At 49.1% G+C, this 27,920-nt stretch overlaps 1 protein-coding gene across 2 annotated transcripts in view; it reads right to left on the bottom strand.

Moving 5' to 3' along the window:
- TMEM132C (transmembrane protein 132C) overlaps positions 1–27,920 on the bottom strand; it is a 319,945-nt gene that overhangs the window by 136,600 nt on the left and 155,425 nt on the right. Inside the window, exon 1 of one of the 2 annotated variants that reach the window (XM_035723843.1) lies at positions 26,933–26,994. The exons of the other annotated variant lie outside the window; for it this stretch is intronic. Coding sequence (XP_035579736.1) covers positions 26,933–26,967 — 35 coding nt within the window. The 5' untranslated portion in view covers positions 26,968–26,994. Of the gene's footprint in view, positions 1–26,932; positions 26,995–27,920 lie in introns of those variants that run through there. 2 annotated transcript variants of the gene reach the window in all.

Here is a 27,920-nt window from a genome sequence, read left to right on the forward strand (position 1 = left end):
GGGAGGACATGGACAAAAGTCAAAGCATGCATCGACTGTCATTGACAGAAAGCACAGTTTTGGTGTTAGTGATGAGGGAGGCTTTGTGCTACAAGAAATTAGTGTAAGGGATGCTTAAGAAAGAAAGATCTTTAACTGTCTCAAAGCACAAGGTGTATGGATGTCGGCTCCTACGGGGTTGATGTCTCCATGATGCTTGTGGGTTTTGTCTCATTGCTCCAAGATAACTGCCCCAGGTGTTTAGCATCAATTCCTTAACTATCATCATAAGCAGGACACAAAAGGACCATGGCATGTGAAGGATGGCAAAGGCTTTGTCTTCAGAAGACCTTGTCTTGGAGATACAATAGAAGACTTCTCTTTACATCCATGGGCCAGAAGACCATCCCAGCTGGAACGGGAAATGGGAAAAGGGCTGGCTGGGAAAAGAAAGTGGCCTCAGACGACCATGATTCCTCCTGAGATTCAGCCTGCTTTCCTGAGATCAGGGCGCCTCCTCCTACAAGTTGAGCAGGAGCAGACTCCTGGTAGTGGTGAAGGAGGGGAGGCCACTCCTGGGCACTGAATCAGTCCCCCGGGGCGTCCCGCCTCACCAATATCCAGATGGGGATCCTCCAAGTCAAGCTACAACAATTGCCCCCATGGACAAACAGAAGGGAAGGACCATCTTACACCCCACTCCTCAAGAAAGGGCATTCTCGAGTTTGTGGGGTGCTTCGGGCAAGGGTCTCACAAGCAGTGGTGACAAACAACATTTGCCGTCTGGGTGAGTGGGCAGTTGCATTTACAACCTAAGCCCAGATATGTGTAGAGAACTGCATATCACCTATAGGGAATTTTCTTGCTGCCACATGGGCCCTTTCTGTAAGAACCAAAGAAAATGAGAGCAAGGAAACCTGTCGCCCCAAAGGCTGCTTCAGAAGGAAGTGTTAGCCTGAAACCCCACCATGCCTTTCCTACTGCAGAATTTTAATGAGTAGGCTTTTCTCCTCCCAATTCACAAATTACTGTTTGTAGCTTCCTTTTTGATGAATTCTGCCCTGCATTTCGTCTTCCAGCATTGGAATGATGTTCTTGGTGGAAAAGAAGGTGAACAAGAAAAGAAAGGAAGGATATCCAGGGCCATAAATGACATAGTGTCCGTGACTATGTAGGGTAACAACAGCAGTGGAAGGGTTCTCTGCAGAAAAGCCACATTTGATGAGGAACAGCTCCTGCGGGGCCCATAGCGCAACACGTGGCAGCACTGAAGTCCTGGAGAGAATGCTGTTGCCACCCCCAGAGACCTTGAACATTATAAAGGTTGTACCAGGGCTAGAACAGTGTCCCACACATTCCCCATTGTTTCCAAGAGGTCCCTCACATCAAGGATACAGCTGACCTTGATTAACACCCCTCTTGCAGCCTAACTACAGAATGCTACCATCCTCCAAGGAATCCATTCTATGTTGCCCTAGCACCATTAAACTTGTACCCACCATAATTACCACACGCCCTGGCCACGGCGATGAGTCATAACTCAACCCTGGCCAATCAGAGTTCTTTATAGATTTTTCTGAAAGGGTAACAGAAAAGAATGTCCCTTTTCAAGGCTCATTAAGCTGGGTGGTTGTGGGGCTGACGCTGTTGGGGGCATCTGGTCTACCTGGTGGAAATCTCCTGAGAAACAGTAAGGGAGGCAGAACTTCGACAACACCATTTGAACCCCTGCATCCAGCTCTGCGTGAATCTAGCATTACCTCCAGACTTTTTGGCTAGGAGAGTGAATCGGTTTCCTTTTTTAAAAAATTATGGTGAATTGTACATAACATAAAATTTGCCAGCATAACCATTTTAAGTGTACATTTTGGCGGCATTGAGCACATTCACACAGTTGTGTAGCCACTGCCACCATCATCTCCAGAACTTTCTCATCTTCCAGAACTGAGACTCTGTCCCCATTCAACAACAACTCCCTATTTCCCCTCCCCCAGCCCCTGGCACCCACCAATCCACTTTCTACCTCAATGAACATGACTCTTCTGGGTGCTCCACATAAATGGACTCACACAGTATTTGTCCTTTTGTGGCTGGCTTCTTTCACTTCATATAATGTCCTCAAGGTTCATCTGTGTTGTAGCAGGTGTCAGGCTCCCCTTCCTCTTCAAGACAGGAATAGTATTCTGGTGTTTGGCTATTCTACATTCTGTTTATTTCACCCACTGATGGGCAGACCTGAGTTGTGTCTACCTTTTCACTACTGTGAATGATGCTTCTAAGAATATTGGTGCACAGATATTTCTTGAATCCCTGCTTTCAATTATTTTGTATATATCCCAGAAGTGGGATTTCCTTTTGTTTTTCCTTGAACGGCTTGAGTTGGGATGCTGTTGCCTGCAACCAAGAACATCCTAGTTAATAATACTAATGCACCCCAACATCGATAACAGTGAGGATAACAGCATCATCCCAAATAGAGATACAGCCCAGCTTGCCTTTAACAACAGCTCAGGAATCACTTTAGACTGACATGAAACAAGTCAAACCCCAGTCAATACTTCCTAAACAGAAGTGTGTTTCTAAAACTGCAGGAACTATTCTGACATTTCTGTTTGCCAATGAAATGAGGAACAAGCCATCACCATGTAGACGTGGGAACACACAAAACAGTAGATAAACGTTCATTTTCCGAACATCAGACACACAAATGATTCAAACCTCAGAGCTTCTGCGTGTGCTGGTCCTTCTTCCTAGAATACTTCTCACTCAGATCTTTCTGGGATTGGTTTATTCTGGTCATCTGAGTTTCCGAGTGGCCACCCTTGACTACCCTGCTCTAACGAGACCCATGTTAGCTTCCTCCCAGCACTGGTTACTAACTGGAGACATCTTATTTATGTTTTCGTTTAGTTTCTATACTTCCTAGTAGAATATAAGCACCACGAGAACAGGGACCTTGTTCGTCTCCTTCATGACTGTATTTTCGCAGTTAAAATGGGCATTCCATAAATACTCGTAGAAGGCATGAAGGAACATTCAGCGCAGGTTGTAGACCACACTGCGCTAAGCGCTAAGTGTTACACATGAACTGCTGAGTTCCCCATGACCGCGATACATCAAAGCTCCCGGCCTGAGTAAGGGGGCAGAGATGGCTGTGCAGACATTAAGTGTTTGGAGGACAGAAGGCTGAAACGTGTAGGGGACCACACAGCAGTCAGGGGTCCTCAAAGGCTGGCCTGAGGTGCTCTAAGGCTCCCCAAATCCCGTTTGGAATGTCCATGAGGTCATTCCTCTCCCAACTACATATCTCTATGAGGTCAGAGGTTCTTTAGGTAGTTCAGCCACAAAACATCCTATCAACTTGAATGCAGAAGCAGGTAGGAGAATCTAGGTGCCTTTGAACACAGTGGCTTTACAAACATGTAAGACAGTGAAATTTCTCACTGAATTTCCTTTAATACTGTGAAACAGTTACTTCTCACGAGATAACGTTATTTACGTTAACACCCAATGGGCATATATGGATATGTTAAATAGAATATTTTATTAGCTATTGTAAAATCAATTTTTAAAAATTTTCAGGTTCTATTTTTACTGATGTATGTGACCCACATAAGAAACTGCTCTTTTGGGGGTTCTCGAGGATTTTTAAGAGTATAAAGGGGGGTGCCTGGGTGGCTCAGCCTGTGAAGCATCTGCCTTTGGCTCAGGTCACGATCTCAGGGTCCTGGGATTGAGTCCTGCATCGGGCTCCCTGCTCAGTGGGGAGTCTTGCTTCTCCCTCTCCTTCTGCCCCCCCCCCCACCGGCTCATGCTTGCTTGTTCTCAAATGAATAAAATCTTTAAAAAAAAAAAAAGAGTATAAAGGGGTCCTGACACCAAGGAGGTCGAGAACATGCGTCTAGGCATACAGTAACAACAGAGATGTCCTTCAATCTTAGTACTGCATGGAAAAGCAAGAAAGCAGATGAATGAATGGATAAAGCAAGAGAGGAGCATTTATAGACCACAGATGAAGATGGTCTGCAGATAAAGCATAATCACTGCAATTTTCTGCATCTGAGGTCCAACAGAAAGTGAGGAAAAAGATATATATAAATGAGGAAATGACACAAGCAAGCAATATTAACCAGGGGCTCTGACTGAGAGCGTACCGGCCACAGAGCATTGTGCAGCAGCAAGAGGACAGCTCTGCCCGGGGACGGTGAGCAAGCTGGAAAGTTCTCGTGGAGGAAGGCCACGTTTGGGGCTGATCTTGTGCCGGTCAGATCTAAAACCAATTGCCCTTCTCAAAGCAGAGCTGTGGGGCTCCTACAGACTCTGCAGAGATCCGGGGGCGGAACCTGAGCCCGTGGGGCCGGTTCCCTACTTGCTGTGTCCAAGGCTGATTGCGGTGACAAGCTGTTACAAGAGCGTGCGGTAAATCGCTCCCGGGAGCATGCACCCTGGCGTTCTTGAGAGAGTGCGGCGCTCTGAGCCCCTCCCCCGTTGTCTGACCATGTGTCAGATCAGTTTGTTCCCAGTCTGGGTCTGGAAAACAGTCTGCACAGTGCACACAGCACACAGCTCATATATGATCGGGAAACCACTGAGCAAAGTCCTCGTGCACTTAGCTACAAGTCAGAATAATGACTCAGTCCTACGTGAATTAGTGATTTCGCTGCTCTTACGTTACTAGGGAGCCTCAGGGCAGTTACATGCCTGGGCTCTAGCCTGTGATGGATTGGGATTTAATGCTGGCTCTGCTACTTATTAGTTGTGCAACCTCGGGCAAGTGGCTCAGCCTCTCTGAGTGCGCGCGTCCGACTCTGTAAGGTGGGCTGCCTCACAGAAGTAACACATGCACCGATGGAAGCACCAGGTGAAGCACCTGGCTCGGCTGGTGGCCTGAACAGGCATCAAGTAACTGGGAGTCCCTGCCCTTGCTGTCTGTCCAAGAATCATGATAGCGGGTGGGGGGGGCTACATAAACACTCATTTTGGAGGCCACCCCAATTCCTGCCTCCTTGGTGGACTGGTTCAGGGTCCAACCCCTGCTCATGGAGAACCAAGTTCCACTCATGATGAAGACCCAGGCCATATTTAAATGGGACTACACCTGAAGAGTGTATTTCCTTTATAAGGAGGGAAATGACCTCCCTCTGCGGTGAGAGGGCAGGTGTGCACCAGCTCGCTTGGGCTCAAACCTGGCTCTACTCCATGAGACCTCTCTGCAGACAGGGGCTGGAGCAGGGCTGATGGCACAGGGTGCTGGGGGGGGGGGGGCAGGACACGAGCGAAGCACCCAGCTTCACTCAGCGGATCCACTCAAAGCTATCCCAAGATACCCTTCGAGGATATGGTCAGGCATTACTGCGGGTGACAGTGACATGCCAACTCTCCCCCAACTGTCGCCACCAGGTAATGGGCTGTGGACCCTCTTCTGGGGAAACAGAATGGTGGGCTCCAATCATGCACAGGCGGGCCTCTGGGGCCGGAAACCAAGTGGATACTGTCATTGGGGGCACCAATGAGCAAAGAGTGGGAGCGGATGGGGCAGGCACTGGCCGGAACTCCTGGGGAAGGAGGCAGAGCCAGGCCTGCCAAAGGGCTTCCAGAGGCCGCAGGAGACGCCCGACGTGCCTACCTGACCGCCAACCCCTCGTTCTCCCTTACCAGAGGCCCCTGATTTTGTCCAAGCTGCAGTGACCAATTCCTCCCAGGGAGGTGGGCCCCCTTCCTCCTGCCGTAGGGAAGGGATGGTGCCAAGCTGACAACGCACCTGCAAGTCCCCTTCTCTTTCCAGGGACTGGTTTAGAAACAGGGGTGCAGTTTTGGCCAGCGACACGGGAGGCTTAGTCTGCAGAGGCATGCGACTTCTGGAAACAATTTCTTCACCCTTGAAAGAGGTAGGGACATGTTTTCCCTGAGCCCAGGCACGCACCCCGTGGAGAACTGATGCACGAGCTGTAGCTGCCACCATGGGCGTCTGAGGGCTCAGGCTTGAGCACAAAGGTTATGTGGTCAGGGTAGAAGAAGCAGAGCCCCCACTCGGGGCTTGAACTCACAGCCCTGAGATCCAGACCTGAGCTGAGATCAAGAGCTGGATGCTTCCCTGACAGAGCCACCCAGGCGCCCCAAGAACCGCGTCCTTGAGAGCACCAGTGAGCCCCGAGCTGAGCAGCCAGAGGGGACCACACCTTCACACCATTGGCTCCACAAGATAATAAACCCACCTGTTGTCAAAGCACTCATGTTCCCTTTTGCCTTCCCTTGGCTGGGGTGGATGCCACTCACGAATCCTGCCGATCCTGGCTAAGGCTTCCCCAACCTCCCTAACGTGGTGTTCTAGAAAGCCAATGTCCAGTTGATCTGTGCAGAAGAGAAAACCTATGTGCTTTCCTGGCCTAGACGATGCGTGGAAATCTATAGTAATACACACTGTTTTAAGATTTAATTAATTTTAATTCCACTGGCAACACACGGCATCATCTGGTAGTGAAGAGTCCAAACAGTGCGTGAGCACCCAGACTAAGGACGACGGACTCCCTGTTCACGCTTCCATTCCTCCGTAGTTTGTTCTTGCTAATGATACTGTGGGTTAGGCGCGGCCGGGATTAGGGTCCCGCAATGACAGATGAATGACATGGTGTTCCACTAGCCACAGAGAGGAAAACCGGGCAGAGATAAGGTTTGTCACACCAAGCCCAACGCCCTATCTGGTCACAGCGAGCACAGGAGTAAAGGTGACGGGCCTTATCACACAAGTGCTGGGCAAGCCCCAGGTATCAGGCGTCGTAATGCACAGCTAGTGGGGCACAGGACACGAGCGAAGCACCCAGCTTCACTCAGTGGATCCCCTCAAGGAAGGAGGAGAAGGAAGAAAAAGAAAATCGCCCACCTCCCTGGCATCAGGGAGACAGACACGAGAACCAGCACGAGTTGCCGTTTTTCACCCTTCAAATGAGGAAAAACAACTCAAGGGTTGTTGAAGGTATAAGACAAGAGGAGTGCCGTTGCCCTGGTGCATGTGAGAGCTGAGGGCGATGTGCAGGTGGTTCGGCCGGGTAGGCAAAGCAGCGTCTGTGGAAAATAAAAACACTCCACCCCACGGCACAGTGAGTTTACTCCCTGGGACTTCGTGCGGAGGGCACCTTCGGGGACGCATGCGTGGGTGTGCTCACTGCTGCACAGATGGCGAGAATCAGCCCGGGGTCACATCTGGTTTTCCCAGGACAGCCTAATTTACACCTGCTGTTGGGCGATAATCATTACTAAAACATTCTTTCACTCAGAGAAATGCCCGGTTTGGACAATAAAATACCACTCTCTCAAGAGAACAGTGAAATAAACTCTAGTATATCCGTGTTTTGGGTTCCCTGCCACAGTTAGAGACCCTGATAGGTCAGTACAGTGCTAATGTGGAAGGTTCTCCAGGACATGGTGACGGGGAGGGGAGGGAAGTAAGGCCAAGAGGTGCGAAAGACTCTGTCACAGAGAACAAAACTAACACTGAAACATTTGATGGACAATCTATAGGTTGTATGTAACAACATATATACCTCGTTCTGCTCTCCACACGCAAGACTTCTCCAAATTCTGTAAATACAGGAACACATGTAATCCTTACGCAAAGCTCCAATATGGCAGACCGAGAGATGGGGGCTCAGAGGATCACACAGCACCTGTGTGTTGAAGGGGAATTCAAAGCAGTCTTCTGCCCCTGGGTTCTGGAATCACAGGAATGCGTGTGCATACAGGTACGTGTGAGAACACGTGCACACACAGACACCCCAATGGTGACTTCAAGGCAGTGATGGGATTTTTTTTTTTTTTTTTGAAAAAAGGAAAGATAATTATGTGTAATGTTTGGAAAAATTTACAACAGCTATCCTCACCACTTTTGCATCATTAAAATGTAACAGTATATCTATTTTAAGTCGGTTGGAACAGGAGTTGGGCTTTAGCAATGGTGTGTCCAGTTCCGCTCACCAGGGGCCGTGTCCTTCCGATATCCATCTCTTCCCTGAGTGCAGAGACCCCGAGGCCTGAAACTGTAGGGTGGGATTCTGCCTACAGGGTGGTCCTGGAGGCCCTTGACACGGACACTGTCTACACCTCCCTGTGTCTTCCTCCCTGTCTAAGCCACAGTTGGCAAAACTCGTGGGTTAATTGCAAAACAACTCCGGACCAAAGTAAAAGGCTCTCACAATCTACGCCCAGGTGCTTTCTATTTCAATCTCATTAATAGTCATCACATTATTTCATTTTCTGCACAAATAAATCAGTGGCCCAGAAAATAGAAGCATTATCCACGAAGGGCCCAGAAAGGGCAGGGCTAAGGCTGAGAGCTTTCAGCGCACATTTGTTTGTTCCACATAAGATGTCAATTCTAATAAAAGAGAGAAGGCTGGAGCTCAGCCATGCTTTCCCCCAAGGGTGAGGACTTCTGGTACCTGAATTTCAATGTTCCTTGCTGAAACTTTCAATGCAGTGTAATCCCGAGGTCACTGGCTTACAGGTTAATTCTGGTCTTGGAGGCTAAGCCCATTTGGTCACTGACATGCCCCCTTTTGTAACTGTCGAGACATTCCTCCTTGGCATGACACGAAGCTTTGCATAAATAGCTCAGTCCCAAGAAGTAAAACTCCACTCCTGGCTCATCTAGACTCCTAGGTCTGATTCTCATTTCCATAAAACTGCATTCCCCAAAGGAAGGATGCCATTGCCTTCCAAACACGGAACATTTTATTGGTAGCAACTTCTGCCGTGCCTTCAAGAATGTCTTCCCTCCAAATTTTATTATGTAAAGTTCCAACATGCAGAGAATTTAGAAGAATTGTATGGTCAGCACTCATCTACCCACTGTCTTGATTCTGCCATCAGCACTTCATCCTGTTTCTTCGTATATCAACCCACCCACCCATCTATCCATCCCTCGCCGTCCACAGGTCAGTCTTATTCGGGGATGCATTTCAAAGTAATGCATTTATAGTGCAACATCCTAAACATGGATTCGCATGAGTTCAATCTTTTTTAAGTTTCTTTTTTTTCTTGAGGCAAAATGTATAGACAATGAAATGCATGAATCATAGCAATAACATTTTTACCCACCTACGCAACTTTAACCCCATCAGGGTCCAGAACACGGCCATCACCAGATAGTCCCTTCAAGCCACCTTCCCAGTTACCCACCACACCCCTCTAGATGCATCCAGAGTTCTGATTTTTTCCCCCCCGATACATTAGGTTGCTGGTTACAGAATGTTTTCTACATGGAATCACAGGGGACATCGTCTTTGTGTGTGACATCTTTCACTCGGCATAATGCCTTTGAGATTCCTCCACGTAGCTGCATGAACATGAACGGTGTCCGCCCCTTTTCATGGCTGAGTAGGGTTCGAGCGTATGAAAATACCACTGTTTGTTTATTCGTTCTGTTGATGGATACCTTTGCTACTTCTGGGTTTGGACTACCGTTGTGATGAACATTTTAAAGACATCTTTTTGTGGCTATCTTGATATCCACAAAGAGATTGGGGATGTCTTTGTTTTTAAAATACATCAATTAAATATGCTTTCAACTACAAATAAAACTAAATCAAAGGTGGACAGGTAGTCCCACTGTTAACTCCGTTACTTAGTGTTTCAGGAATGAGGTGCGTTCACTCCTTGTGTTTGGCCATCCTCAATGCCTTGTGCCTCTGGCTTGAATACTCATGCTCACAAAAAGGCTGCCACAGCTCCTGATATATCCTCCTTTTATCATGAGCATCAGGGGTACAGAACTAGCAATGCCAGAGAGCTATCTGGTTATGTCTTTCTCCTTATGCATTTCCCAGATGGCGACCATACATTCAAATGACCAGAAATGGGTTATGTGGCTTCCACTCCCGTGCAAGGGAGAACATGGTTGGTAATGGCTGTTGGTTAGTTGTCTGCCATGAACGTTTAACTCGATTTTAACAAAGAACTTGTGCAACGTGCTAGGGATCAAGTTATACACACGATAAGGCTTATACAGCTTTACATTAGAAGTGCCCAAACTCTGTCTTCGAAGTGTAGACACTCGGCAAAGTCGTCCTACTCAAGTACTTAGTTATTATCTTGTGTTTTATTCTGCCGGGACTCAGGATCAGCCAACATTCTGTCCACTCTACTGACATATTTTATTTACTTCATTTGTTTATTGTTTGAGTTCCCTCCCTAGCATGTGAGGCAGAGGATTTCATCTGCTGTGTTCCCTATTACATCCCTAGTGCCCGACACAGCTCCGTTAAGTATTTGTCGAATGAACGTGTGCCGTCTGTGATGAATGCACAAGGACCCACATGGCCATGAATGCCTCGTCTTCCCAATAAAGGCCTGGCACGAGTCCCAATTCTTGGATTTCATTATTGTTACTTCTTGCTGTTCACAATGTTCTCCCTCCGATGAATATCGAATGCACTGACCTCTTCTTTTGGGTGAAGACTTTGCACCTTTGGAAATCCTGAGAACGATCTCTGTTGTCTAACCCACCCGCCAAGGTCTTCCAGATGTACGATCATTAAAATAAGACAAGACCATGAAGTAAGTGTAGGGAGGATGAAAGACTCTCTCTCTGTGACTCGGTTTCCTTGTCTTGGAGCAGAGAGAGTAAGAGGCCTCTACTGAGAATGCATCAGTAAGGTGCCAAGAACAGAGTACGAGCTCCGTGAGTGCTCATTCAACATAAATAGAAATAAAATTTCCCCGTGATTCCTGCTTTGATTTCTTCTGAAATACCCAATTATAAAATTCTTTCATAAACATTTCCGGTGCCTGGTTCCAGGGCTGTCCCACACTAGGACTGGGCTGCTCTCTCTTGCATTAAGGGCCTCCCACCCCGCTGTCTTTGAAAGAACCGGGCTCAGCCTCCCCTCGTGCACCAGCTTTATCTCCATTCGCTTTTGGTTACGGGCAAAAAAGCCAGCCGAGCGATTCTGTGTCCGTGCTTGTCCCCCGCGGGTCGGCGTGCACGTGTCGGCTTTGCCAAAGGGAAGCAGGGCAGGGTCTGAAGGTATTTGTTCAATTAAAGGAAAAATCCTCACAGCCCCTAGATGATTCTTCAGAGAAAAGAAATGTCTGCAGGGCCCAAGCTCAGGTTTATACCCCCCATCTCTGCTCATCAGCCCTGTCCTTCCTCTCCAAGGAGCCAGATTTCCATTATAATTGGAGATGTCATGGTTGCACCTGAGAAAGTCAGGACACTTCCCTCTTCTGTTCACCGGGGACTCCCTGCTAACGACGTACAATACTGACCAAGATGTCGGAGTCCCAGAGCTGAGAGTCTCTTCTAGAGAGTTCCGAGCTGGCTCTGCAGAAAGCCCCTACCATACCCCGATTTTTCCTCCCTGACAAATGCGGAAGAAAAGCAAGTAAAATCTGTAGTGAGATTATATCGGTTTGAATTCCTGGTGTGGCCTGTTTCTGACCCTTTCTCCGCTGTTTGGGAGCTCAGGGTGGGGGTGGGGAGGGTAATCTATTCTCACTCTCCCGCCACGCCCCTCCCCACTCCAGGACGCTTCCACCTGCTGTTCCCTCTGCCCAGAACAGTCTCTCCCTGGGAGCACGTGGCTGACTGCAGGCAGGGAGCCCACCCTGACAATGGCACCCCAGCACTGCTCACCTCCACTTGCCTCTGGGACCCCTCGTTCCCTCCCAGCACCTCTCACTCCCCGCTCATCTTATATCTGGTGATAAACCACTCCCCTGCTGGAGCACCAGGTGCCCAGAGCTGCTTTATAAATACCCGCTGGGTGCATGCAAGGTGGTCTGCAGGTGGGGATGAGAACCTGCTGCAGAGGCATAATGGGCAGGTGCTCAGACCCAGGCGCCCCCCTCAGCCACGGGGGAACTGCAGAAAGCCCGGGGCCCAAACGCCACCGCCAGGCCTGCAGGTACGCAGTGTTCAGGATGCACAAAACCACCTCCACGGCTGTCGCCCGGTTGAGGGAGGGGCGGTCCAGCAGGACCCGGAAGGGTGCAGCCGTGGGCCAGCAGACACACAACCTGGAAGGGTTGGAATGCCGAGCGGCCACAGATGGGTCGGCAGGCACAGAGCCTGAGACCCAGGCCTTCCCCGGTCTGGAGGGAGGAGGGGAAGGGGCAGCAAGCGCAGCTCAGTGACCGGCATGTGTGCCAGCCGCTGGGCGGGGATGCCCCTCCACGTGCTCTGCCCCTTGGCATCAGAGGGCAGGCCAGGGTCCCCAACCCCGCCCAGGGCAGGCCTCCGGCAAATGCAGGATCACTTTGGTTCACTCCCCCACCTGGCAACTCAGTGGGAACCATGGTTTTCTGATGGAAGTCCAACTGAAGCCAGAGAGCCTCGTGTCAGTTGCCAACAGACTCTGGTGGTGCAGAAAATGCGCAGCGAGCCTTCTGGATGACAGGCTACCAGAACTTGCCGACACAGGGGCTGGGGGCGGGGGGGGGGGGCTTCAGGGGGAGCACATCCCGTCCAGGAGACGGCCTGAAAGACACTAGCCCGGGAGAAAGATATGGGGCCGATGACTGGCAAACCTTGTCATTTATTTATTTGAAAGCGATCAAGACGCGGCCAAGCACATCTGCCATCTGCGTGCACGGCCGTCTCTAACGGTGATCCCTGCACCGAGCAGTCTTTCCTAGCACCGATCTCTCCACTTTTATAGGGTGGCTGCTTTTGGGCACATCCACCAAGAGGGATCACAGATTTCAAAGAAAGAGTAAGTTACAGCATAAAAGGAAGTAGATAAATACTGAAAACAAGGAGAAACACTGACCCAGGCACCTGATCCACCGTAAGCCTGGAGAGCAGCCCAGACTCGGTGTCTGAGCCCAGGGTCCAGGCCAGGCAGCCGGCTGGGGCTCGGCCCTCACTCACTCCCTCTGCAGCCTCCCTTCGCGGCCTTCCTGCACTGTTCTCTGATCATGGGGGTAATCGTCTGACTCCTGCGCCGGGTTCTGGTTACACAGGAATTCAATTTCCAAAAAACTGAAAGTTGAACACTTGAGATTCGTGCACACTTCTGTATGTGCACAAATTGTAAGAAATAAGCACATGGAGAGAATTTTAGAAAGAAAGCAAGGCCCACATCGGGAATTGAGAGGCTGATGTCTCCAGTGGGAATAATTTACACAGAAAGGTCTTGGGACGAACACCAGCTGCCAAAGAAGAGAAACGCCCTTAACCTCCCATCAGGCTCTGTCCAAGGACTCTGGAGGGCACTCACGCAAAACCACCCGAGAAGGAGTGAGCCGGCCATCCGGCTAGCCGGGAAGGAAGGCCGGCATTGCTCCCAGGTGGCCTGGGAGGGGGACGGGATGTGCCCTCCACGCTCAAGCCCAGGAACTGGTAGTTGGGGTGGCACACGGAGTGGACAAAGGGAGAAAACTAAGGGCAGCGGCTCTTGAGGAGGAGGTTTGGGAGCAAGGGAGAGCTTGAGCGGTAGAAGGGGGACTAGTTATAAAGGAACTCCGCACCAGGAGGTCCTCAGGGGGTTCAGAGCCCGGCCGTGCTCTTCAGAGGCTGCGGGCAGAGGGAGTGAGGCAGCACGTTCCTGATTCAAGGGAAGAGGCCCTGGAGCGCCCACCCTGTCCTTCGCCACCACCGTGGCTGAGGACAGACAGTCACGAAACCTGCATCTCGAGGGTCATGACGGCAGGCACTCTACAACAAAGCGGGGAAGTCTGGGGGATCCCAGGCTGAGTTAACAGCGCTGCCCCTCCGTTCACCTTCAGCAAGGATCCGGAGAACAGACAGTACGCTAACACCTGGGCGTACTGAACCAGTGAGAGCTGGCTGGGGCTTTTCACCATCTTCATGGACAGGTTGTTCATCCCACGTTACAGAACAAGCCTCAGTTTCCCTGCCCATGAGCACTTTCCTATCATCAATACGTAGGATCACCCCAGAAAAACCCAGGGTCTTGGGAGCCTCTTTCTCCTTCAAAAAAAATGCTTCGGGGAGAGTTTGCTTACTTCATCCTGGACTTGTCGGAAGGAGAGTTTTTCATACCTTTCAAAACGTGTAAAATGTATAAAACGTTTTAACAAGGTGATTACTTAGGATGACTGGCTGAGCTCACAGCCCCAGAAAGAAACACACGGTGGCTCCGAGTCACACCTGTGAGAGATGGAGATTTTTTCTGATTTCTCACCGACGTTTCTGGAACTTTTTTGAGAAGAATGCAAGGAAATGAAGCACACAGATGACGCCTCGGGAGAAATCCTGTCTGTTGGTTCTTCATCTGAAAGACGAAGCCGCAGGGATGGTTTGGTCTCAGGAAGAGAAACCGCCTGTGCAAACATTCGCACACAAGCTTCTCCCCTCTCTCTATCAGAAAACCTCATTATCACATTCCTCTCCGGTGTGGTCCGGTGTTTCTCGTGTGCAGTTAGGTCACCAGGTAAAGTAGGGAGTAATAGAACACAAAATAAAACAGCGCGTGGCACCCCGCGCTGCTTGGGAATTTTTTTTTACTTGAAAGCATCAGAAGCTCAATGCAGACTGATTTAAAAAATGGTAGAAGCAGGAAAGCAAGCGTGCTTTAGGTTAATCCTGGTGTCCCTAGGGCCATCAGTACCAGGACTCTCTTCTCTTGCTCTGGCTTAGGACATGTATGCCTTTCGGAAGCAAACATGGTGGCTATTAGGAATGAAATGTGTCGAAGGGCTGATTCTATATCACCTGGTGGTGGGGACAGGAGCCTGTGAGTCATAGAGAGTGGAGGAGGGTGGGGTCCCAGCAGAAGGCACGGGGTGGAAGCCAGGTGGGTGAAAGCAGCAGATGCCCACAGAACCTGCAGGCACAGCCTGACAGCGCCCTCCGCATCCTCCCAACCACCCCCCCACTGCAGCTCTCCTGCTATTTCCAATAGCCGTCCAGAGCCAGATCATAGTCAAGACTTGATGGTCAGAGCTAGGTTTGGAGGCCAGCTCTGACCCTTGCTAGCTGTGTGATCTTGGGCAAGATACTTAACCCGTCTGGGTCTCTATTTGCTCCTCTGTGCAATGAAGAGAATGACAGTACCTAGTTCACAGCAACGGTGAAGGGACCAAAGGGAAGGGTTTGGAAAGCATGCTGTCCTGTCCTCACCCAGGAAATGGTAGCTTTTGCTATTATTGTGGTCATTTGGTGCACCGAGCTATGATCATGCCACTGTAAAAAGATCAACACCGAAGGCGAGAATCAGAAGCTAAAAGTCTGGCCCATTCCCCACTTTATGGATAGATATACCAATGCCCAAAGGTACAAATAAATGGTCCACTGGAAGAAAAAGCTGTGGCTGAACTTAGCAGGAATCAGGAACAGGAGAGTGTCACCAAACTACTCCCATCAAGACCAGAATCTTCTGCTCCTTGCCTGCATTTTGAATTCCTCATTGTTTTGAATCAGGAGTGAGAGAATTTTCTTGACTCTAAAAACTGCACATCAGACTCTCGTCAGATGAACTCCCAAAGCCTCATGCATAGATAATGCATCTTCAGATGTGAGAAATTCTGCTGTATTGAGGTCAATAGCCTTCAACTTTTCTTCTTAAAAGACATTATTATTTAAAGGTGGAAAGCATCAAAAGTAAGTCCTCGAGAGTTAATGGGACCATCTGGCTTGATGCCATCCCTTCTGAAAACCTGAAAAATGAGACACATTTTACCCTTCATGTCTCAACAATGCTTGAGGTAATAATGGCAGTGTTATTATTCCAGCCTCCGACTGACACAGCCTTCTAAAGTGCTCTGTGACTGGTTAAGTGGGAACAAAGGAGAGAGAACAAAGCAGAGGGAAAGTTCTATGGACGTGTGTCTTCTATTCAAAAGAAGGCAACATCCCAGAGAAGTGCAGAGCCACCAAACCCTCCAACCACAAGTGCGGGATTTCTGGATGGGCGCCATCCATTGCTGTATTAGTCAGAGAAACAGAACCAAAGGATAAATATAGATATATGAGAAGAGATTCATTATGGGAATTGGCTCACGTGGCTACGGAGACTGAGAAATCCTAGAATCTGCTTTTGCAAGTGGGGGACCCAGGAATTCAGCCCAAAGGCTGGGGGTGGTGCTGGTTTAATTCCTGAAGTCTGGGGATGCCTGGGTGGCTCAGTCAGTTAAGCATCTGCCTTCAGCTCGGGGCATGATCTCAGGGACCTGGGATCGAGCCCCACGTTGGGCTCCTTGCTCAGCGGGGAGTCTGCTTCTCCCTCTCCCTCCGCTGCTCCCCCTACTTGTGCTCTCTCGCTCTTTCTGTCAAATCAATCAATCAATCCATCAGTCTTTAATTCCTGGAGTCCAAAGGCCAAGAACCAAGAGCTCTGATGTCCAAGGGCAGAAGAAGATGGATGGACCAGCTCAAGAAGAGAGAAAGAGAATTTATACTTCCTCCATCTTTTTGTGTTAGTTGAGCCTTCATTGTATTAGATAATGCCCACCAATGTGGTGAGGGTGCGTCTTCTCTACTCAGGCTACATATTCAAACTCTAATCTCCTCCAGAAACTCCCTCCCAGACACACCCAGAAATAGGGTTTTACCAGTTATCTGGGCATCGCTTAGCTCATGTCAACATGTAAAATTAACCATCACAATTGGGTGCCATCAGAGGATGTGATGAGACACTGTTCTGCCTGAGGGTAACCAGTTGCCCCAGCATGACAGCATGACTCATGGGTTTCCCCACTGAGTATTCTTGACATCCTTGTTGAAAACCAACTGACCATAAACCTATGGGTTTATTTCTGGGCTCAATTCTATTCCATCGATCTCTATATATGTCCATCTCTGTGCCAGAGTCACGTAGTCTTTGTGTTACAAAACGTAATGCCCTTTGTAGTAAGTTTTTGAAATCAGGAGGTGTGAGCCCCTCAAATTTGTTCTTCTTTTCAAGACGTTTCTATAAATTTTAGCATCAGCTTGAAAATTTCTGCAAAGGTGGCAGCAGGGATGTTGACAGGGATTGCATTAAGTCTATACATCAATCTGGGGAGTACTGACATCTTATCAATACTAAGTCTTCCAGTCCCAGCACATGGGATGTTTTCCATGCAGGCCTTCTTTTATCTCTCTCAATAATCTTTTGTGGTTTTCAGAGTGCATGCCTTGCCCTTCTTTTAAAAAAATTATTCTTAGGTATTTTATTCTTTTTGATGCTATTGTAAAAGGAACTGTTTTCCTTAATTTCATTTTCAGATATTCATTGCTGGTGTATAGAAATACAGTTTATTAGATTGGTCTTTCTTAACTGTTTTATTGGTTCTCATAGTTTTTTGTTGATTTCTTAGGGTGTCTACATACAACCTCATGTCATCTATCTGAACATACAGATAGTTTTGCTCCTTCCTTTTCCAATCTGAATGTGCTTTATTTCTTTTTCCTGCCTAGTTGCCTTGGCTGGCACCTCCACTATGATGCTGAATGGCAACTGTGGGAATAGATATACTTGTCTTGTTCCTGATCATCCAGATTCTATGTTACAGATCGTAGTAAGCAAAGTACAAAGAGGTTTCTGCTTTTATAGAGATCATTGTTATGTAAGGGGACTGTTCAATCAAAAAATACAATGGGCATTAAGGAGGGCACTGGGTTTTATATGCAACTGATGAATTATTGAATACTGCATCTGAAAGTAATGATGTACTACATGTTGGATAATTGAAGTTAAATAAAAAAAAATAAAAACGCAACAAAGACTTCAGGTCCTTATAGAGCTTACATATCCTTGAGAGTTAACCCAAAGGCCACAGGGATGATAGAGAAGGACTGAGAACCACTGGTCCAGAAGAATCCATCTGAAACATCCCTTGGAGAGGATTAGTAGAGCCAAAATCTCATTGGCAGATAGCCAAGGGGAGGGCAGCTGAGGTGGGGCTGACTGCAAGGGGAAACGGGAAGTTGAGAACCTGTGACACCAGAACAACACAAAGTCCTTGAGAAGGAGTCAAGAAAAAGTAGTGCAGGAGACAGGATGTCAATAAGTACTAAGTCTAAAAGACAAGAATGAGCTCATGGATGAGGCATGGAGGCCAGGGTCAAGCACACCAGGGCCTGAGTTGGAACAGGAGCAAGTTGGTTACCAAGTGAAAGGGCGCTGAATGGCTTGAGGAAAGCTTCTGGAGCACCTGCAACCCAGGGAGGATATCAGGATGCTCACAATTTAAATTTGAGCCAAAGAGGAGCCACTGAAGTGTTCAGGGGCTGATCTCCAGCTGACCCTCCCGCTGCTGGTGACAATCCACCAGCTGACACTCCTGGGCAGGATGTGCTTCTCTGCACAGGACAAGGTGGTAGCTCGAAGCTAAATTCATGGACAGAATCACCAGGCCATTCCAAACTTATGAAGATGCCCAAATTGTTCAACGGTAGCCAAAACCATCAACTTCAAAGTTGTTGCTTTCCAAGAAAAAAAATGGAGGCTCCAGGAGGCTGAAGACCCTGGTCCGTATCAGTAATAACAAGTGTAGCTGATTTTGGTTTACCCATGGAGTACCTTCAAAGGAACAGCACTGTGGTTAGAAGTGTGGTCTTCAGAGTCAGTCAGTGCTAGGCTGGACACCAGCTCCACCCCTCACTGACTGTGGTCTGGAATCACTCAAAAGTGAGCCTTGCTTTTCTCATCTGAAAAATGGGTATTTTAACTGGAAGATCTCATATGGCTGCAAATTCAACAAAGTAAGATGATGAGAGTAGCTGGCATAGCATGACCACTAGAGAAAGGATAATTATCAGCCTCATGTTATCCCATGGGACATAAAGGGCAGATGCTAGTATCTCCACCACACAGATCCGATTTAGCAACTGGGGCTCTGGGACTTTTCTAGAATCACATCATATAGGATCAGAGCTAGTCCTGAGACCTCCACTGACCTGATTTATCATCAATATTCTTCCCACTCCACTCCTTAGGCTTTTTGCTCTGTGGCTGGCTCCCTATTTAGAACTGATCAGTAGGTATGTCCACACTAAAACCACTGCAGAGACTCTTTATAAAGAGAATTGGTGGTGGCCTGCCATTACTCAATGTGACAGCCACAATTTGCTCCATTCTCCTGCCACCGTGGATCTCCTGGAGCTTACGTGGCCCCCACCTGGGTCCACTGAGACTCGAGGCTGCCCCACAAAGCCATTCTCTCTCACTATGAAGGGAAGGGGAGAGATTCGGTTTCACACTGCCTGGGATGCCATCAAGGGGACCCAGCAGTTTTCTCTGGAACAAGGTGAGGGGAAGAAAGCTCATCTGATGCTTCAGATCACTGCAGAGCCCAGCTGGTTCTTAAAGCATGAGCCAGACACAAGCTGGGATCTAGGACCATTCCAGAACCATTCTAGAGCCCGAGCTATTTCTTGTGTCAATACTAAGCTCTTGGCTCAAAAGCCAATTGCTTCCATGGGCATTCAATGAAGGGAACTGAATGCTCACCACCATAGGGTGACAGGAGGACTTCCTTTCTCAAATGACCTCCCCTGTTAGCCTTGCGCTGAGCCCTCCTGCTCTGCAAATAGTCCCCTGAATTGGAATTCAGTTTCAGTGGTATTTTGAAGGAATGAACACCATGTGAATGCTCAATCCAAACCGGCAGGCGATGGCAATCAGCCTCTTGAGGTTCACGGCACACATTCAAACACTACAATTTTGGTGGCCTACAAATGGGGACTTCTAGGTTCTTTTGATTGCTCAAAAAGCATGGCTCAGGATGCCATAAAAATTCCAGGGAACACACTATTCACTCGGTGGCCCTTTCCCAGAGGCTTAATCTTTGAGTGCCCCACCTGCCATGCCTTGGATGTTCGCAAAAAGCAGATTTCACATGTGCTGGTATACCTTTAATATTTGTTTGGCACCAGCTTGTGTTTAAATCTCGCGAGTCTGTGCCCTACAACTTCCCATGCTGCTCAGCCCACTCATACAGACGTCATGAGAGCGGGACATTGACCTCAGTGTCTGTGCCCCAGCAGTTAAGGACTGCGGCACACGGTCCGTGGTAGGGGGCCACACCTCTCTTGGCTCTCACTCACGGAGCATCCTGGCCCCAGATACTGGCTCCCTGGATGAAGAACCCACGAGCAGGACTCTGGGCACAAGCAGTCAGCCCAGAAGTCACCTTCCTGGGTCTGGACCTCCTGCATTTCTACAACGTTCTGCACCTGCTCCTCCACAGTTTTGTCAACTGGCTTTAGGTAGTGAGCTTCCAGAGCAGAGCAGGAGCTGACAACCCCAGGAGCATGAGTGCTCCTTGACATATTTCCTTTCTTTGATTCACGCTAGTACCAGCAGTAAAAGCTCTGAATTGTATGTGTGTGTGTGTGTGTGTGTGTGTGCGCGCGCGCACGCACGCACATGCGCGCACGCGAACGTGTATGTAAAGCATCTAAATATACATTCTTGAGGATCTGCAATTATTTCGGCAGGTGTTGTAAATTCTACATTGTAAATCCTGCGTTGACAATGAGGTGTCGTGCTAGCCAGAATTTTCCCTGGACTGCCCAAGAACTGAGGGTCCCTTCCTGCCAAAATCTCCCCTCCCACAGGGTAATTCACTTGTCACGGTTTCTTCACAAGTGGGAAGAGGCTATAAAGAGGCAAGGGAGAAATGAAGAGGGAAGACACGTTGTCAAGGAGACAGAACTCTTCAAGAAGAACAAATTCTTTTCTAAGTCTTACTGACCCACAATTTCCACAAGGCAGGGATTTGGAGAATCCATTAGTCTAAATGTGTGCTAGGGAAGGCGCCTTTTTGTCGGGAGGGAGGACTCCTTGCCTCTTAGCTTGTAGATACATGTTGGGTCAATTTCCACCCAATTTATTTTCATCCTAGTGTCCAATTTTGTGTGTTCTCTTAATTACTTTTCTTAAACTTGAGAAGTATTAGATTTCTCCAGATCTTGCCTAACTCACCACGATGTCAGGCTTAGAAATGTGCGGATAGGAATACCCAAATAATGTTGTCACTTCTCAAAGTCAGGCTGTACCACCTAGGGCCCCAGATGAAGGTGACAAGCCTCTTCAAAGCAGTGATACTTTGATATAAGGCTGTGGGAAGTAAAAACAAGAGGATGTGTTTACAAATGACTCACCACCAGCCAATCTGACAATATCCTCGGTCCAGAAGGATAGCGGGGTGGACAGCAACTTTTTAACTCTGTCTCCGTGAATTAGGCCATTGCCCCATTTCCAAAATGAAATCAGCCCACAGTGTGTCAATCTCTGTCCCCTAACAATGAAGAGGGTTCCCTGGGTATCCCAGGAGAGGCCATTTTTTTCTTCAACGTGACATCTCAGAGTCTAACCTTGAGCATTATGTGCCATAAATATGAGACACAGCTGTCTGGTGCACTGTAGGACTTCGGTGATACCATCCTTAGATGCTAGGAACATTGCCACAACCCAAAACGGGCCTTCTAAAATTCCCCTGGGTGTGTGTGGGGGGCAGAATCCATCCCCAGCCCCCGCTGAGAGCCACAACCTCCAAATCAAAGCCTGGATCCCTTCCCCAGTGTCCTCTTTGGGTGGTCAAGGGGCTCTTGCCCCAAGTCTTGGCAGAAGTTGATTTTAGGAGGAAGAAGAGCTCCTACAGCGAGAAGCCCTTGCTTCTCCCGGCAGGCAGGGGCACGGGAGGGAGATATGGCCAGCATGCAGAACGGATGGAAGGTTTGGAGTGCTGCATGCCCATGGGGCCCGTGAGCTCCTGGAGAATCTGCAGCGACCCATTTGCCCCCCACCTGCCCTGCCACTGCCCACAGCTATGGTTTCTGTGGGGGGTGGGGGGGCTTCCTCCTCATATTTCCTCATATTTCGCTCTTCCCCTCTCAAGTTCAAAAGCTGGGCCAGATCTGTGAGCTGATAAAACCTTTCACACTGAGAAGTTAATGGTGAAATCAGCTTAAAATGTCATTCCCTCAGGGTCTCCGCATCTTAAAGGGGACCGTGGGAGACCAGGCGGTGATTTCATCCAGGGGTGTGCTGGGAAGAGATGGACAGCCAGCTCTCTGAGAGGTGGGAAACCAAGCACCTGTTTTACAGTGCTTGCTGATGTCTGTGCTGTAAATATTCCCAGCATCACTGAGGTTAGGCTACCGCCATGAGGCCTCTGACCCAGGGCCAGGAAGGGACGTGGGGTACGTATTATGCACTATTCCAACAGATGTGAATAATCTCAAGAGCACAATCGCATTAGCATAATCGCTGGGAAGTGATGAGTTTTAATACAACTTATTTAATGACACTTATCGAATTTAATTCTCAGCAATGGCTGTGTTATACAACCCACTCAGACGATTCTGGAATGGTTCACCCTGGGCCCCGACGAGGCAGTGTACTGGCTCCCACACACCATTATTCTGAGCACAAAACAAAGCTCACAAACATCTAAAAGAGCTTGCTGTGAGCTGCTCTGCTCTGAGTGCTTCATCTCAATCCTCATAGCAACTGCATTTTACAAACAGGGGTAGTGAGGCACGAGGAGGTGGGAACCTGCCAACGTGCTCATTGTTATTAGCTGATGGAGCACGAATATGAACCCAGGAAACCATGTGGTGAGTCCCACGGGGATTATCAGGGGTGAGAGATTTCCTGGAGCCCATCCATCCATCCATCCATCCTTCCTTCCATCCATCCAAACTTCTTCTTCCTTCCTTCCTCCTCATCCATCCATCCACCACCCATCCATCCATCCATCCACCCAACCCATCCATCCATCCACCCACCCATCCACCCATCCATCCACCACATCCACCCATCCATCCATCCACCCAACCAACATCCGTCCATCCACCACCCACCCATCCATCCATCCATCCATCCATCCATCCATCCATCAACCACCACCCACCCATCCACATCCATCACCACACCACACCATCAACCATCCCACCCACAACATCCCCATGCATCCATCCATCCACCATCCACCCATCACACCAACCCACCCACACACTCCACTCCACCCACCCATCCATTCACCCACCCACCCATCCCATCCAGCCATCCATCCATCCACCCACCCACCCATCCATCCACCCACCCATCCATCCATCCATCCATCCATCCATCCATCCATCCATCCATCCATCCACCCATCCCCCACCCACCCATCCACCCATCCAGCCATCCATCCATCCATCCACCATCCACCCACCCACCCATCCATTCACCCACCCACCCATCCAGCCATCCAGCCATCCATCCATCCATCCATCCATCCACCCACCCACCCATCCATCCACCCACCCATCCATCCATCACAATCCATATTATGCTGAGCTGCTTCTCTGCACAAGGCTCTGTGCTATGTGATGAGGGGACCTTCTGCCAAGAAATAAAGGGCCCTGTCTTCTGGATGTCCACGGAGGCCACTGTGGGGAACTCAGGACTCTCCCCACATGGCCCCATCTCCAGAGTCTGGGGAGTCCCAGAAGGAAGAGGCTTCTATAGGTGTGCATGGGGTAGGTCTTGAGCCTGAAGAAATGGATGGCTGAGAAAAACAGTCCTCACCTGGAGCGAGCCCACTGCTCAGGCTTTGCAAGTACACTGCTTGGGCTCATGTGCTCGAATGTCCACTCCCCCATGAGGAAATCAAGCTCCAACAAACCAATCAGAGCATCCTAGTAACACAGGCAGCAAGCCAGGGTCCAGACCAGCAAGCCCTCCTCCTCTCTCTTTCTGGGAATACTGTGCTATTCCTGGCAAGGCTGGATGCAGATGCTGAATGCCATGCCAAAGGTTTGGGATGACCCTGGTGAGGAGGCCAGATTCAGATTCTGGCTCCAGAATCAGACTGACGGGGCCGGGGGTGTGGGGGGGGCTTATGCTTTGCCCCTCACTGCCTGCACGACCTTGGGCCAGGAATTGCACCGAGTCTCAGTCTCCCCATCTGCAGAGAAAGCACAGGAGGGTGCTTCAAGTCCTAATGAGGCTTCTAGGGGCTCATGCTGGAGAAGCCCTCAACAGGGGGCACAGGGGCACTCTGCAAATGGCCCCTACTCTTCGTCAGTGTCAGAACAGCAGACAGGCTAGGTGTGGTAGCTCTAGAGCCAGCCAGATGTTTGGCTGACATCGTGGTGCCAGGCCTTCCGTTGGTGCAACCCTGGGCAAGCTTCCGAAACTGCCTTGTGTCTACATCTAACACAAGTCATTAGGGCTGTTGATAGGATCATGTGACCTTAATGTTGGACTCGCATCTGGCACCTGGCGAGCCCTGAGTGCTATCTGCTCTGATGTGCTTGCTACACCCCTGGTGCATGCCATTCCTGGTTCTAGCCATGGTACACTGGAGCATCTGGATACCCAATGACACACTATCGTGGGTCCTCTGGTAATTCCCCCGATTCAGTCACCCAGCTTCCCTTTATTAAACACCTAGTACGTGCCTGGCGCAATGCTGGGAGCTGGGAACTGTGATAAACCACACAGTCTCGGTGCCATCCTCTCCGAGCCGACGGGGAAGACCACACACCCTTTCCACATAGCTGAATCGTCTCTGACACACGACGTGCATGCTGAATGAGGAGGCATCCATTCCTGCTCAAACAAGGTGAACCAAGCCTAACACAAGCTTCTTTCCCCCACGGACTCTGGCCCCATTAGGAATGGCATTCTGAAGGCTCTTCAGGGCCATGGTGGTCCTCCTGATCGGGACGATAAGTCTCCACCCTAAGTGACCATGTGGGGGATGCCTGGGAGTTCCCAAATTCAGCCCTCATGGAGCCCTGAAAGGAGAGGAGTGTCCCTCTCAAGCCAGGCAGTCTGTGCATCCAGCAGGCCTAGTGCCTGAGCCAAAGGCGAGCCCTGCCTGACTCCCCAGGCCCTTCCTTGCACCTGCCACTTCCTTGCACCTCCATGGTAGCTGGTGGGGAAACCTGATATAAATCTGTGAAACACTCCTGATGTCTTGTACAAGCCGAGGTGCTCACTATGGTCGATTCTGGCCTAAGAAACAGAGAAAAGAGGTCTGGATTCGGCAAGGGAAATGCAGTCGAAGGAGCACGCGTGTTTCAGACAGACTGACTTCCACTGTCCGCGAATGCTGCCAGAAAGTTCAAAAGGAGATTTTGTTCAGAGCGTTTCCCACAAGGGGTGATGCCTGGCACCTATCTCCCCATCACGGAAAGAACCCTTTCCAAGCGTGAAGAACTGTGTCAAGTTCTTCATATGTGCTAGTTCTGTTTTTTTTGACCTCTACATGAAAAGCATGTGATCATTATCTCATCGTTCCTGTCATGCAGAGGGGGAGACTGAGGCACAGCTGGGTTGCGAAACTTGCTCCAGGTCGCACCGCAAGTGTGTTCGCAGAGCTGGCGCTTGGCCCAGCAAGCCCGGGTCCCGACTCAATGCTCTTAGCCAGGGGTCGGCAAACGTTTCCTGTAAAGGGCCAGATGGTGAGTATTCGAAGTTTCCCCGGCCATACGGTGTCTGCTGCAAGCACTCAGCTTGGCCCTCAGAGCGCGAAGGTGGCCATAGCCCATACACGACAAACGAGCCTGGCCAAGCTCCAGCAAAATCTGACGCATGGACACTGAAATCTGAATTCCATACGATTTTCACTTGTCACAGAATATTTCCTTCTTCCAATTTGTTTTCAATCCCTTAGAAATGTAAACACCATTCCAAGCTCACAGGCTGTACAGAAACGAAACAAAAACAAAACAAAAAAAACCCAAACAGGTGGCAGGCTAGATCTGGCCTGGGGACCATAGTTTGCCAATCCCTACTCTTAGCCGATATGCTAAGCCACCTCTATCGAGACACTGAATGATTTGGATTTGCTCGTGGGGCATTCTCATAGGTCAGCATTTATGTGGTCTCTCTCTTAACTCTTTATTAGGAAGATTCACACACGCACACAGCAGTGGGGAGAATGGTGCGCTACGTCCTCACCATCCACATTACTCAGCTATCTCGACCACCATAGTGACGTCTCCTAATACAAGCTGTGGGTGCTGGGTGCAGGGGCTTAAATGAGTAGATGCACACGAGTCCTTGCTGAGTCGATGGGTGTGCAAAAAATTTAGGAGACTCCTATGCCCTTGCCTCGACAAGAGCCCTACTGGAGTGTGTGGAGGCTGGGGCATTGTGTTACCACGATTTGGCGAGCTACAAGATGGCACCCAGGTCATCCTGAATGAGTCCGAAGCAGAAGATGGGTGGGAAGCAGGGGCGCCTGGCTGGCTTGGTCTGTGGAGCATGCGACTCTTGATCTCGGGGTTATGGGTTTGAGCCCCACCCTGGGTGGGGTGATTACTTAAAAATAAAATCTTTAAAGAAGATGTAGAAGTTGGGTGGGAAGCACACACTCCCTGGTCCACCCATGGGGTAAGAGGAGAGTCGTGGGAAGGGATACTTCTGAGTGCTCTCTGGGCCAGTGCACAGGATGGAATTCTTCTCTGAAAGACAGTCGCCTGGCTTTTTACTCCTGTGCTGAGTCTCACTGGCCTCCTCAAGTTAAAAGGAGTGGAAGTAAATCTTTGCTAGTTTGCCACACAATTTATTTCCTTTAAGAACCGTAAGTGCTTACAGATTGAAAAAAAAAAAAAAACAATCAGTGTTTTTCAATAAACAGCTGATGGCTAAATTGAGGATGGAAATGCTGTCGTAATCATCCCGAATGAGCATTCATTAAGCATCTATCCGCATGTGCTACTGTGTGCGGGCTTTAAAGGAAATGATGCATTGACCTACTTTTCTCTGATAGAGATGCTTCACCTGTTTGGGTTTTGGTAGAGTTTGCAAACTGAAACAACTTTGAAAATAAGTCCTCATAAGCCCAGAGACTTCTGCCTGTAGGACCGAGAAACTGGAAGACCTAGCAAGACAGTATCTTAGCCTGGGTGCACGCACCATCATTTCCTTCCCTGGATAAAACTGACCGGTTGCTGGGGATGCACAGTCACATCTCAATGTCCATCATGGGTGACCGAGACGGGCTTCCCCTCTAGGATCTCCTTCCACCCAGCAGATATCACACATGACTTGCCCCAAGTCTGTACCCCTTCTTGTAGCCCCGACATGCGAGGTGCGGCATCTGTCCCGTGAGTGAGTCGGGAGAGGCTTCTTTCCCACTCCTTGTCTCTGAGGTCAGCCACACACTTACATTAATAGAAGAAGGTGGGAATGACAGTGTGCAGGGGCCCAAGAGACCATGGATTCTGTGTTCTGCTGTTGCCAAGATAAGAACATTCTGAAGCTAGCATGCTGGCACCAGGGTGTGGTCGAGATTTACAATGCAGGGTGCATCTTCCCCTCTGGCGCACGAATGAGGTTAGCGAAAATTAGCAGGGCCATTAGCAGAATGCCCAGCCCAGCCAAACTTCACAGTGGAGAATGTTGTTTTAGGCCATTGCATTTCTTTTTGGGAGGGGATGGTTTGTTACACAGCAGTAGCTAACTGATATACTTCAAGTGAAACGTCAGCAGACTGTAAGCAGGAAGCTAATTTTGCTGGGGACAATGATTGCAATATATTCCTTTTTTTTTGGAGAATGGGTCACAGGGAAATTAATTTTTATTAATTTCTTCTTTAAATTCAATTAGCTAACATACAGTACATCATTAGTTTCAGATGTAGTGTTCAATAATTTATCAGTTGCGTTTAACACGCCGTGTTATATATTTTAAATCAAAGCCAACGTGAAGCTTTATTTTATGTACATGTTTGGCTTATCAGGATTTATGTGGATAACTGAAATTCTGTCCTATAGATTGTGGAAAAGTATGATAAAGCTCCCTACTTAGGGGTTGTAGGTGCACAAATACAACTATCAAATGTTGCTCAACACTTTTATTGAAAGGGCTGTCGCCAGGGGCCCCCCCCTCCCACAGCTCAGGAGTTCACTGGTCTGGGGTGAGGAACAGACACTTTTTATAAAGCTCTTGAACTGACCATGCAGTGTAGCTAAGTCAGAGAGACCAGGATCACCCAATGCTAACACTGAAGGAGTTCAAGTGTGCGAAGGAATTTTAGCCAGTTCCGTGGGG

This window comes from Zalophus californianus, chromosome 14 (genome assembly GCF_009762305.2).
Source record: "Zalophus californianus isolate mZalCal1 chromosome 14, mZalCal1.pri.v2, whole genome shotgun sequence".
Taxonomy (NCBI): domain Eukaryota; kingdom Metazoa; phylum Chordata; class Mammalia; order Carnivora; family Otariidae; genus Zalophus; species Zalophus californianus.